The 13,647-nt window shown below is 42.5% G+C and overlaps 1 protein-coding gene across 1 annotated transcript in view; it reads right to left on the reverse strand.

Annotated features, from left to right (window-relative positions):
• The window catches only part of WDFY3 (WD repeat and FYVE domain containing 3), a 117,937-nt gene extending 104,500 nt beyond the window's left edge, over positions 1–13,437 (reverse strand). Inside the window, exons 1-3 of the mRNA XM_066631605.1 lie at positions 13,234–13,437; positions 3,478–3,601; positions 396–505 (exon numbers count right to left, since the gene is read on the reverse strand). Coding sequence (XP_066487702.1) covers positions 396–505; positions 3,478–3,601; positions 13,234–13,413 — 414 coding nt within the window. The 5' untranslated portion in view covers positions 13,414–13,437. The remainder of the gene's footprint in view (positions 1–395; positions 506–3,477; positions 3,602–13,233) is intronic.
• Positions 13,438–13,647: the final 210 nt, after the last annotated feature.

A 13,647-nucleotide genomic window follows, 5' to 3' on the forward strand; every position in this document is an offset into this window, starting at 1 on the left:
TGTAACTAATGGTGCAATCCAGCACCAAGAGTTGCCTTCCTAGAAAGCTGGCAAGTCACACACTGATATCCCTTATTTTTTTTTTTTCATATTTTCATATAATACCACACCTTAAAGCAGCCATTTTCAACTACTGTTCCGTGGCACACTGGTGTGCCACAAGTGGTCCACAGGTTTGCCAAAGGAATTTGGGGGAAGGTCATTTATTAATACGGCCAATGGGAGATGCGAGCCCCCATTGGCAGCACGGTGTGCCTTGTCAATTGTCAGAAATCTGGTGGTGTGCCTTGACCATTTTAGTGCCTTGTCAGTGTGGCGTGAGATGAAAAAGGTTGAAAATCACTGCCTTAAAGGAATAAGCACACACTGTCCAGGTTCTGTTATGAAGAACTAACCTGTCCAGAAGAAGCTAGCAAATTAATTGTAGTGAGCAACATCCATCCTCTACTGGCTTCTTCACTCTGATTGATCTCCAAGAACTGGACTATGGCACGACTTGCAGCCTCTAAAGTTTGGATGGGATGGGGGAAGATAGGCAAGTGAACAGAGGTCCAAAAAACAGCTTCTGTTTATACTGAAATATATAATTTATTCATGTGTATAACCTACTTAAAAACCCCTTATCTTGATCACTATGGAAGGTAGTTCCAACATTTTATCCCAACCCCATCACATCCCACCATCAGAGATCCAAAGACAAGAGAATACAACTTTTCCAAATTCATAGTCAGTCAATATTTAACCCAATTCCATCAAATACAATATTATTCATACAGTCAGATTGATTCTCAGTGCATCTACAACATGTTCATCCATACTCCAAAGAAGGTTACACACAGATGAACTACTAACGGTCACTTCACACATTCAGACAAACTGAACTTTCCCAAAGTTCACACTCAACAGGGAGTTTTGCAAATATCTGTATGTTCATTCAAATGTGAGGGTACACCTAAAACAACTTAGAATGAAACACAAGACATAAAAATGAAAAAAAAAAATCAAATGGAATATTACCACTGTGAAAGAAAAACAATCCAGTAATTCAGAGTTTGTTTTATTTTTTTAAATTTAAGCAAATATGCATTTCTGCGATAGTAAATATTTCAAGTACCACAAATAAAACTGTTTAACCTGCTCTCACAAAACCATATTTCCTCTAATTATTAGCAAACAAAAGTCAACAGTGTAGCAAGTGTAGTACTATCTTGGTCTAAAAATCAAGAACTGTCTTGATGCTGAAGACAGCTACCTATGACAAAGGTCCCAGTCACAATTTCAATTTTTTAAATATGAGTTTCCAGTGGGTTCAGCAAAAGAGATTGATCAGATCAGGCATTAGCCAAGGGCCTTGTACTGCCTAAATTGTATTACATTCGCGTGGAACTAATTATCTGACTTGCTCGCAAAAGAAAAAGTTATTGCCGTCCTATTTCCTTCTAACCACGCAGCAGGATGTCCTACTGCCTGCGGATAAGCAAGCAAAGAATGCCAAGGGTATGCTCCAGGTGCCAAATATCAGGAAAGCAACCATATGTTTAAGCAAAATATGTTTTGTACATTCAGGAGAACCCTTTTAAAATCCAAAGCTGTCCTATTAGTTTTATGTATACAGAGAAGAATATTTCAAACTACCACACATTATTGCCTCACTCAAAGGCATATTGTAAGTTTAGCATTCATTCTGGTCCGGAGATAGATGCCTTCTGTTGCAGTTCCAAAGGCCTGCTTCAGCAGGACAGCGAAGAAAATCCCAAACAAGGTTGGTGCAAGAACACAGCCCTGCTTCACTCCGCTTCGGATGTCAAAAGGGTCTGATGTGGAGCCATCGAAGACAACAGTGCCCTTCATGTCCTTGTGGAAAGATCTGATGATGCTGAGGAGCCTGGGTGGACATCCAATCTTGGGGAGAATCTTGAAGATTCTCAAAGGCTGAAGCAGGCCTTTGGAACTGCAACAGAAGGCATCTATCTCCGGACCAGATCAGACGGAAAGCTCTTCAACCTCTCCAGACTGAGAGCAAAATCCAAAGTCCAGCTGAAATGTCTGCGTGACTTCCTCTTTGCCGACGATGCAGCTGTCACTACCCACTCTGCCAAAGATCTCCAGCAGCTCATGGATCATTTTAGCAAGGCCTGCCAAGATTTTGGACTGACAATCAGCCTGAAGAAAACACAGGTCATGGTTCAGGATGTGGACTCATCTCCCTGCATTACAATCTCTGAGCATGAACTGGAGGTTGTCCATGACTTTGTGTACCTTGGCTCAACGATCTCCGACACTCATTCTCTCGATACCGAGCTAAACAAGCGCATCGGTAAAGCAGCTACCACGTTTTCCAGACTCACAAAGAGAGTCTGGTTCAACAAGAAGCTGACGGAACATACCAAGATCCAGGTCTACAGAGCTTGCGTCCTGAGTACACTTCTGTACTGCAGCGAGTCATGGACTCTTCGCTCACAACAGGAGAGGAAACTGAGCAGTTCCAAACAACACAGTCCTGGAACGTGCTGGAATCCCTAGCATGTATTCACTGCTGAAACAGAGACGCCTGCGTTGGCTTGGTCATGTCGTGAGAATGGATGATGGCCGGATCCCAAAGGATCTCCTCTATGGAGAACTCGTGCAAGGAAAGCGCCCTACAGGTAGACCACAGCTGCGATACAAGGACATCTGCAAGAGGGATCTGAAGGCCTTAGGGATGGACCTCAACAAGTGGGAAACCCTGGCCTCTGAGCGGCCCGCTTGGAGGCAGGCTGTGCAGCATGGCCTTTCCCAGTTTGAAGAGACACTTGGCCAACAGTCTGAGGCTAAGAGGCAAAGAAGGAAGGCCCATAGCCAGGGAGACAGACCAGGGACAGACTGCACTTGCTCCCGGTGTGGAAGGGATTGTCACTCCCGGATTGGCCTTTTCAGCCACACTAGACGCTGTGCCAGAACCACCTTTCAGAGCGCGATACCATAGTCTTTCGAGACTGAAGGTTGCCAATACAAAAGCATTCATTCTCATCAGTGGCCAGATAAATACAATTCAGAAGTTAACATTAATTTTTTAAAAGAAGTTAATAATAATATTGTTCTCCTTGCTACAACCTGCTATGCCAATGACTCAGTATCTCTAGCATACATCACAACAAAATTCTCAGGGAAGTAAACTGTATCTACACAACTTTGAACTCTGCAATGCATACCACAGTATATTAGCCTTTAAGACATCTTTCAGGCCATCTAAGAAATGTTGAACATAATAATATAGGAAAGAGTCAGATATTAGATCAGATTTAATGCTTGAATTTTTCAAATCCAGCAACTGAACGCATTGTCCCACTGTTTTCAAGTACTTGAAAAAAGCCGGTGAGAACAATTTATACACAGCATTAGTAAAATCCATTAGCGAATCACCCTTTAAAAAGCTATTGTTTATCTTGATCCTCAATTACCACTTGCCCAAAGAACAATAACTAATCCATGCTTTACCTGTGGACTTGTTAGAGGCCCTCCGCCGAATTTCAGTCACCATTAATCGTGACACTTGCGTTGTAAATTGAAGGAGATCAGAAAATTTTTCAATCATTGTACTTGGAGGAGCATTTCCAAATACCTATAGACAAGAAAAAAGAAACAACCCTGTCATTAGAATTCACAGTACAGTATCAAACACACACATTTAGGTAGACACAGATAATTCTAGTCACTTCTTTGCACCATACAATCAGAAATTTGATTGTATATCGAGTTAAAATACCAAGTTAATACCTAGTTTTAAAAAAAATTTGAGAGATGCAATACAATTGTGGAAAAGTCTGATTAAAAAAATTTTAAATGCAGTTGCGACACTCATACACCTTCTCTTCACAAAACCGACCTAGTCCCCTTTCCACAATACAGCTTGGGTCCCAATGTAAGCATGTGGAAAGAGTCTGGTGAAAAACATTGTCATCAGAATTCTGGTTCTCAATGATCAGTGCTCATCCATGCCAGTTCTGTACCAATTGCACTAACTGCCTATTCGTTTCCAAACCCAATTTACAGTGCTGATGGTAACCCTCAAGATTCCGAACAGTCTGGGATAGGACCACCTTCATTCCCATGAACCTGTTCAAGCCATTTATTGCCCTGGGAGATCTGTCTCTATCAGCTATATGGTTGACAGGAGTTTTAAAGTGATTGTAGGGTTGTGTGTTTTGAATTATTTTATTCAGATCTTTGATCACCTGCACACTGCTTTCACAACTTCAGTGTAGAGAAGCAGCTTGTGAAAGTTATGAAATAAATCAAAAGGCATAGCGCATGATTACTTTGCCTCCCCGTTGCATCATTTCTCTGTGTGTGTATGCCGACAACCATAGATGTGCGTCCTCTTAGATTACATGGTAGCTGCAACCGCACAGGGCAGGGGAAATGTCTGCATCCATGGATCATGAAGTTGAACTGATTACACAGGCCAACACACATTTTGCTTCCTTAAACGTTACACCAATTCCTGGGTATATTTGGGGTGCTGATTCCCAAAATGGCATCCTTTTTGCCCTATCACTAGATGTTTTGGAGATACAGCATAGGCTCATTAGCGAATGGTTCAAGCAGCTTCCTCATGAGGGAGCCTGCACCATGGCTTCCTCATGAGGAAGCTGCTTGAACCATTCGCTAATGAAGTTATACTATATCTCCAAAACTAGACATGATAGGGGAAAACGGATGCCATTTTGGGAATCGGCACCCCAAATTCATATCAAACCACCATAAAGTTTGGGAAAAACTTTTGACCCTCAATTTTGTAGGCCTGTGTTATTTGTTACACCTGCTACATGAAATGTAACCATGCATAAGCAAGCTCTGCCTGTTAGGAATCCTGAAAGAGAATCCTCTTGAGAGAGGCAGAAAAGGCTACAGGGATCACCTGCAAACCCAGAGAATCAGAAACCACTGGGTGCCTTTTTCCCTCTGCTTAGCAACAGATTTTCCCTGCTCTTTCTTTTTTGAAATGCCTACAGAAAGGCCAAGACTTGGTTATACCTGGCCATATTTCACATAATGAGCATAACACATAGCAATGCTCTATAGTTCAATGTTTTGGCTCTGTTCTCCCAGAGCAGAGAGAGAACACACATTGATAGTTATCACCTTGGTTGGCGTCTACAAGTGCATGAGATACATGTGCTGTGTGTGTTTTCTGTGTGGTGAATCAACTACTACCATCTTCTCATTTAATAATGATTGCTTACACACTCCATTGATACAAAAGCCTAAAGAAACACATTAACAAGAATAACCTAGAGCCCTACTTGTTTTTGTTATGAACTCTTGAATAAAGCATTTGTCTGGTCACTGTCAGCAACTCAGAATTATGAACAGCTTAAAGAGCTTTGTTACGTGGGTGAGCGGAAACAGTTTTTCATATTTTAAAGCAAGTCAAAAAAATTACACAGCATGCATCTGTGGAACAGAAGTGCTGGTAATATTTCTGAGAACCAGCCCTTGCCTTTTTTTTTTTTTTAAGAGCTGGAATGCATTTTCAGGTGCAAGAAAAAGACAGTGCAAGCCAGTGGAGACAGTCTCCTACCTTCCCTGCCTTGGAAAGGTTAAAAGGTAATAGGTTACAAGCCATGATGGATATGTGCAACCTCCTGCTTTTAGAAGTAGGCCATCTTCAAATGGCAGGTGTGGCAAGAGGATGCAGGTATCTTGCTGTCTTGTGTGCTTCCTGATGCTTCTGGGGAGTCACTGTGAGATACAGGAAGCTGAACTAGATGGGCCTTTCCAGCAGGATTATTCTATGAAAGCAGCCCCAACCTCACAACAGGGGGAGATGCTGCTCCTGCTGCTCTTTGGTAACTTAGGTGGATTCTCAGGCACTGACTAGATTCTCATCTTCTATCTTCAAATCTCTTTGGCAGCTGCTGGAACCGCACGGCCACCAGTGCATTGAGACCCCTTGTGAGGAGAGCCATGACAGCAGAGAGGGAAGGGTGTTGTGTGCTACAGGCAGAACACCGTGAGGTTCTCCTGGTCGAGGCAAAGCTCATCCAGAAGAAAGACATATGAGTTTTCTCCAGCTCACCTTCCCTCAGCTGAACAGTGGGGGGTCTGGAGAAACTTCCGAGCAAGAGGAGCCTGACTTGGCTTTGCTAGATGTACATCATTGTCTCCTGTAGGACACTGATACTAGCCTCACAGGCAATTAAGACCTACCCCACTTCCCACAGCTTTGATTCTGACTGAGACCAAGGATGAAGAGGTATGTACTGAATTTGGAATGGGCAAAAGAAATGGGGGGGGGGGTTTTTGAGAGATTTGGCAGTTCAGTTCTAAACAGGTCTACTCAAAAGTCACACTCATTAAAGAAAGGAGGCTTTTCCCCTTGGTATGCGATTGAAGCTTTGATGCCCTAGATTCACCCCTCACCTTTGCTGCATAAACACACTGAACCTTCCTGCACCTTCTTCAGGGTCAGTATGCATATCCCTCTCTGAGGCACTAGTAGATTCAAATGCTCTCAGACCAGTATTTCGCATAAAATAACTTGCAACACTACAAGTAGTGGGAGGTGCAAGGATCCAAGATTATAGAGAAACCAAATGTGAAATAGCTGTACGGTCACTACAGCCATGTTTTGATGCTTACTGAAAATTTACCAAAGGTCTATGGGTTGGAGTTGAGTTGCTCTCGTATTTAGCAGGGGAAAAGCATCAGTTTTTATTCAATCCAGCTCAGCATCTCTGTGGGGACTCTTCCATGTGTGTGCATGAAATGTGCATATTGTGTCATTTTTTAATAAAGAGCATGAGCTGCTCTGGGACACAGAATCATTTTCTCATTCTTCTTGTCATAGATGTGCAACTACCACAAGTTTCTGAGGTTTGCTAACACCTGCAAGATCTCAATGTTGAATCTGAAACCTTTACGTCTCAGGCTGCAATCCAGCATATGAAAATTTATACATATTGCTTAACCTCACCAGGAGCTGTACAAAGAAAATACAGGGTTTACTTGCAAGTAAACTTGCTTTAAGTTGGGTTGGAAGTTTCTTGTGGATCCCCTCCACACCATAAGTACAAAACATCATACAGTAAGAACTGTTTCTTCTGTATTTGTAATCCCAAACACACATACACAGGGCCCCCATATCTGCTGATCCTGTATCCATGGTTTACTTAACTGTGGATTGGATTCACATCCATGAACTGTGGATGTTCCTCCTTTGGAGGCTAGGGGAGCTGGACTCCTCTCACCTTCAGAGGCCCGCAGAGGCTGCCCCTAGCTGCTGTGGAGCTCAGTAAGGCCAAAAAGGCCTCCCTCAAAAAAGCAATTTCCAGTTTTACAAGGGCTTCCCCAAGCTTCCCAGTGCTTCATATAAGACATCAAAAACATCACTTCTAGTTTTATCGTTAAACCAGAAGTCACTTTTTTTGTCTCTTTGGCCATTCTGAGGCCTGCAGCTGCCACATACAGCCTCTGTGGGCTTCAGAAGACCCTCCGGAGGCGAGGGGATCCAACTCCCCATGGACACAGGGGCATGCCTGTTGTTGTTGGCAACCTTCAGTCTCGAAAGACTATGGTATCGCGCTCTGAAAGGTGGTTCTGGAACAGCGTCTAGTGTGGCTGAAAAGGCCGATTCGAGAGTGACAATCCCTTCCACACCGGGAGCAAGTGCAGTCTGTCCCTGGTCTGTCTCCCTGGCTATGGGCCTTCCTTCTTTGCCTCTTTGCCTCAGTCTGTTGGCCAAGTGTCTCTTCAAATTGGAAAAGGCCATGCTGCACAGCCTGCCTCCAAGCGGGCCGCTCAGAGGCCAGGGTTTCCCACTTGTTGAGGTCCACTCCTAAGGCCTTCAGATCCCTCTTGCAGATGTCCTTGTATCACAGCTGCGCTCTACCTGTAGGGCTTTCCTTGCACGAGTTCTCCATAGAGGAGATCCTTTGGGATGCCTGTACTAGGGAGTAAATCACATTGGACATAAACTTTAATGCTAGAAAGGTCTGCTAGCATTATTCTGGATGTTGAACCAGAAAATAATGCTCTGTGTTCATTCCGTTCTATTGGTAGTATAATTTTTGCAGGTTTAACTATAAGGCTGAAGTTATGGCATAGGCATATGAAAGCAGGAGTATAGCAAGTAACAGATAATAGTACAAAGTAGCAAGTTACTTTATTATCATTACTGTGATATTTTCATACTTGCATCAAGATTAGTCTTTGGCTTTTCATAACACTTAAAATTTATGTGCTCATTGAAACTTGTGCTGAATTGCAGAATGACTGAAATTATTTCACTGTAACAATAGCTGGGCTTTGAAATCATCTTACAGCTCACACTGATTCTGGGGGCTCATGTGATGATTCCAGGGAAGGAGAAAACAATTCCCATATCTCTTCATACTGATTCTTTCTTATCCTTACATCAACAGCACATTATCCTCTTACTGTAAGAGCAGTAACCCATACACACCATATACAGTCACTTAAGGAGCACTGAGGACATTGTTCTTCTTAGTACCAAGCCCATCATTTAGGCATCCTCATATTGGATACCACATTTATGCCTTCAGAAACTTTAAAATGCATCATTAAGTATTCAGGACTGTACTGGAGCAACAGCAGGAACACACAACATGGTCTGAATCAAAGCATTGTTTACTGACAGAGACCTTCTCAGTACAACGTCCACATTTTATACACTTAAAAAAAAATCCTTGCTGCCTTAGCGCTCATTGTTATTCAGGAGGAAAAGAAAGAAGAAAACCCATCCTACACAGCATCAGATTGGAAATGTAGAGAAAAGGAGGTTGGTGACTGCTGAACTCACAGAATTGTGAACCAGGTCCCTGCCCCAAAGGGCTTACAATCTAAACACCAAAGGCAGGTAATAGCAGGAAGGGATAGAGGCAGGGGAAAACCTAGAAGTGTACATGATTGTTGCAGTTCTACATAGATAAACTTAGAGTAGGGAACAATAACTAAAGTTGTAATGTCCGAGGCTTCACTGAAAAAGTGGGAACAAGCACATCCCAGATACCTGCTCACCACTGCTGCCACCCTCCTCTGCACCTCACCACTCTCCTCAAACAGGCTGGGCAGGAACAGCATGTGAGCAGAAGTAGACTCTCTTCCTGTTTCCAAGAAGAAAGCCAGTAAGAGAATAAGGGTGACTACTACAGCTGTACTCCTGTTTTTGATAACTCTCCTTCCAGGAGAGCAATCGGAAATAGGAGCACAGTGGGACCCCTCCCCTCTTCCTCCAGGCCTGTCACCCCAATCATCTTCTTGCCTTCTCTCCACAGAGGCACTGAAGGACAAGAAGGCACTGTCATCATGCACTTGCTCCCCATTCCTCGTGAGAAGCTGAGTAAGACAGAAAAAGGATTGGGGCGGCAGCAGGCTGAAGCAGTCAGACAGGGTGGTGGAGCCAACAGGCAAGAATGAGGAGAAACTCACCAGCCTCATGAACTGGTCAGCCTGTTCTATGAGATGAATTGTGACAGTGTCATCTAATATGGAGAGAGTACAAGGAAAGGCAAGGAATCTCCATCTTGGACATACTGAGCTTGAAATGACAATGAAGCATCCAGGCTGAAATGTCAGAAAGGCACCTGGAAATGCAGGACCGGGGGGGGGGCACAGAAGAGAGAAATTTCTGGGGTGGCATAGCTGGGTATTGTCAGTATAAAAGGTAGTCCTGGAAGTCATGCAATGTGATGAGTTCACCCACAGACAGGTTATAGAAAAAGAAAAGCAAGGGTCCAAGAACAGTGTCCTGGGGTTCCTCAACAGAGGTAGGGAAAGAAGTTTCTCTTTGTGAAAATACTGAAAGAATAGTTAGACAAATATGAGGAGAACCATAAAGACCCAAGTACAAAGGGAAACATCCTACAGAGAATGTACAACAGTGTCAAATGCAGCAGAGACATCCAGAAAAATGAAGACAGAACAAAGACTTTTGAATCTGGCAGAGAGAAGATCATTGGTGATATTTGTAAGGGTGGTAGCAATGCACTGTAACAAACATAAACCACACTGAAGAGGATCAAGAGTAGAATTGTAAGAGAGAAGAAGCAGCACACTTCCTGGCAAGTTTCCTGCTTCTGATGTATTTAAAGAAAATTTCATTTTTAGCCATGCATCCTCATATTCTTTATTTGCAACCCTTATTGCCAGTTTCCATTTCTTTTGCCAGTATTTGTGTCCTTTTCTCCATCCCAGTGTTTTTCAAACTGTGGGTCGGGACCTACTAGGTGGGTCACAAGCCAATTTCAGGTGGATCCCCATTCATTTCAATATTTTATTTTTCATATATTAGACTTGATGCTACCATGGTATGTGACTGAATCTGGGGAAATATTACAGACCTGTACTTTTAACAAGCTATTATGTATATATATTTTTTTAACAATGATAGTAAATGGAACTTACTCCTGGGTAAGTGTGGAGAGGATTGCAGCCTAGGATTGTTAAACATTTTCCTGCTTGATAAAGTCACTTCTGGTCATAAGATCACTTCTGGTGGGTCCTGACAGATTCTCGTTCTAAAAAAAGGGGTCCCAGTGCTAAACATCTGAGAACCTCTGCTCTATCCTAATTTGGGTAAGACTTCCATTCTCTGAAGGAAGTCTTCTTGCTAGTTGGTACTCATGAGCCAAGCTGGCAGTCTCCCGAAACCTGGTGGTGTCTCTCCTAAATAGTGGTACACATTCTAGTTAAGCTCCTTGTGTGTTTTTGCATAACCTCCAGGCACTCTGGAGAGATCCAATCTTCCATTTTCACTTTCTGTTTACTAGCACCCTCATTTTGAAAAGCCTAAGGTGTATATATGCTGGACTTCTTTGGATACTTTCCAAATTACATATGTGTTGAACTGGATAGCACTATGGTCACTATTCCCTATCAGTTCAACACCTCTTGTATCTCATACAAACATAAGAAGAGCCTTCCTGGAGCAGGCCACAGGTCCAACTTCCTGTATCTCACTTCCTGTATCTCCAGTGGCCCATCTGATGCCTCTGGGAGCATTCAAGTCAACAAACCACCTGTATCTTATTGCCACTCCCTTGCATCTCCCAAGATGCATACAGGCTGAGCCAGGAAGAAGAGGCTGCAATGGACATTATGACCCAGGTAAATTTGAGAACCACTGCACTAAACCATGGCTTAAGTGTTATATCTGAACTGGGCCACTGTGCATATCAAGAGTCACGGATTCAATTTTTAAGGTAGACTTCAATAGGTTTATGCGTATGTCATTTAGATACTGTTTTTAACCAGGTTCTTTTTAAAGAGACACTACACAGAATAGAAATTAAATGAATCTACCACGTTATAATTGGACAAAGTCAATGTAAAATGTAATCCTTGACAATATGACCCTCCTAGAAAGGTTCCCTCAAATAATTGTAAGATGAATATGTATAATGTTTACGAACAATTGGCAATATTTCAAAATTCCATTTCAAAGAGTCACATTGAATTCACAATAAAGTACTACACCAAGAAGCTTGAGCTAAGAAGTTCAAAGTCTTAAACTCCTTGTGACTAAGATTCTGAATCTTAAATCCAAAATCCTTTCCCGAAAAGAGTGGCTACAACAACTGTAATCAAAGTTCAAAGGTTCTAATCTACTGCAAATGCAAGAATGTGTGCAAATTCAGATTGAAATTTCAGTCTCAGCCTGCTCCCAAAACCAACAAGAAGCTGGTCTAAGCACTGCTTCTAAATTCTCCTTATTTCCGGAAAACTCTGATAGTCAAAACATCCATTACTGAAATTCTTGGTACCATTCTTAAATTTTTATCTGTCATGTTTTCTACTCCTTTTGAAATCTCTCAGAGGCTGACCAAGAGAAAAGCTTTTGAAGACATGAATGTGCATAAAAGAGCTGAGCTGGTCAGTCAAAATAAATTTAGGCTCACTTGCTAGATAACAATTCAGAGGATTGCTTTTACAAGTCACTCTCTTTGTAGAGACTGTAATGAGCAGATAACACATCCTTGTGCCTACTTTTAAAAAAGACACACAGACATGGGCAGCTCGACAAATAGGTCCCATGTTATCACTGTTAGAACATAAACATAAGAACAGCCCCACTGGATATGGCCATAGGCCCATCTAGTCCAGCTTCCTGTATCTCACAACGGCCCACCAAATGCCCCAGAGAGCACACCAGATAACAAGAGACCTTATCCTGGTGCCCTCCCTTGCATCTGGCATTCGGACATAGCCCATTTCTAAAATCAGGAGGTTGCACATACACATCATGGCTTGTAACCCGTAATGGATTTTTCCTCCAGAAACTTGTCTAATCCCCTTTCAAAGGCGTCCAGGCCAGACGCCATCACCACATCCTGTGGCAAGGAGTTCCACAGACCAACCATGTGCTGAGTAAAGAAATATTTTCTTTTGTCTGTCCTAACTCTCCCAACACTCAATTTTAGTGGATGTCCCCTGTGTCCCCCCTCAGGCGCCTCTTTTCTAGGCTGAAGAGGCCCATAGCCTTTCCTCATAAGGAAGGTGCCCCAGTTCAGTAATCATCTTAGTCACTCTCTTTTGCATCTTTTCCATTTCCCCTATGTCTTTTTTAAGATGTGGCGACCAGAACTGGACACAATACTCCAAGTGTGGCCTTACCATAGATTTGTACAATGGCATTATAATATTAGCCGTTTTGTTCTCAATACCTTTTCTAATGATCCCAAGCATAGAATTGGCCTTCTTCACTGTCGCTGCACATTGGGTCGACACATTTCACTGTTACAATGGATGTGACTAGTGGGATCACTTCTATCAATTAAAGCAAGAACCTGTAAAGTGGTCATTGGGGAACTTGATTCAAACTGTCACCAAGGAAAAAATTTTGCAATTACGGAGAAAGGCAATGTGCACATAACTCTAATCTTACACAGCTTTGGCATTACAAAAAGCAAAGGTGGCAGTAATGTATTTAACTTTTTAGATCCAGTTTCTCCCCATGCTGCAACCTCTCCACCCCTCCATAAAACAGTGACACCAACTAGAGACAACATAACTGGAGGCAATAAATATATCTAATATACCATCAAGGCTTCTGTGGACAGTATCACTGTTTTTGCAATTAAAATTGTCCGGGATTAAAGGCCACGGTCTAGTAAAAATGTCAACACCTAATGTTTTACCCACAACTTTGGTGAGCATTGTCAAAGGTTTGTAAGCACAACACACTCCAAACCGTCCTTCTACATACATCTAAATTTAGGTTGCTACGCTTACCCTATTAAAAACCGGTAGCATCATGTAAAGCTTCTCTTCCTGTTCTTTCTGGGTCATGTGTCGAGGAGGATGACACAGTTCCGTGAAGAGTCGACGCAGGTGCATCAACCCAAGAGCATTATCCTGAGGGCTACATTCCTCCTGCCGGGGCCGACCCATAATTCTTTTCACCATATTCATCTTTGCTGGTTTTCGGAAGGCTCCTTTTATCCTGCCCAGAAAAAAAAAGTATATTAATGAAACATAACATACACTCAGACTCTACAGATATGTAACAGACACTCTTCAGACATGTTACACTCAGACTCTATAGAGATGTAAAAATACAGGGAGGGGGGAATCAGAATAATGTGTTCAACACATTATAACATTAAATCTTGACCCACATAATGTTCAAAACTGGTCAAACACTAC

Source organism: Tiliqua scincoides, chromosome 6, assembly GCF_035046505.1.
Source record: "Tiliqua scincoides isolate rTilSci1 chromosome 6, rTilSci1.hap2, whole genome shotgun sequence".
Taxonomy (NCBI): domain Eukaryota; kingdom Metazoa; phylum Chordata; class Lepidosauria; order Squamata; family Scincidae; genus Tiliqua; species Tiliqua scincoides.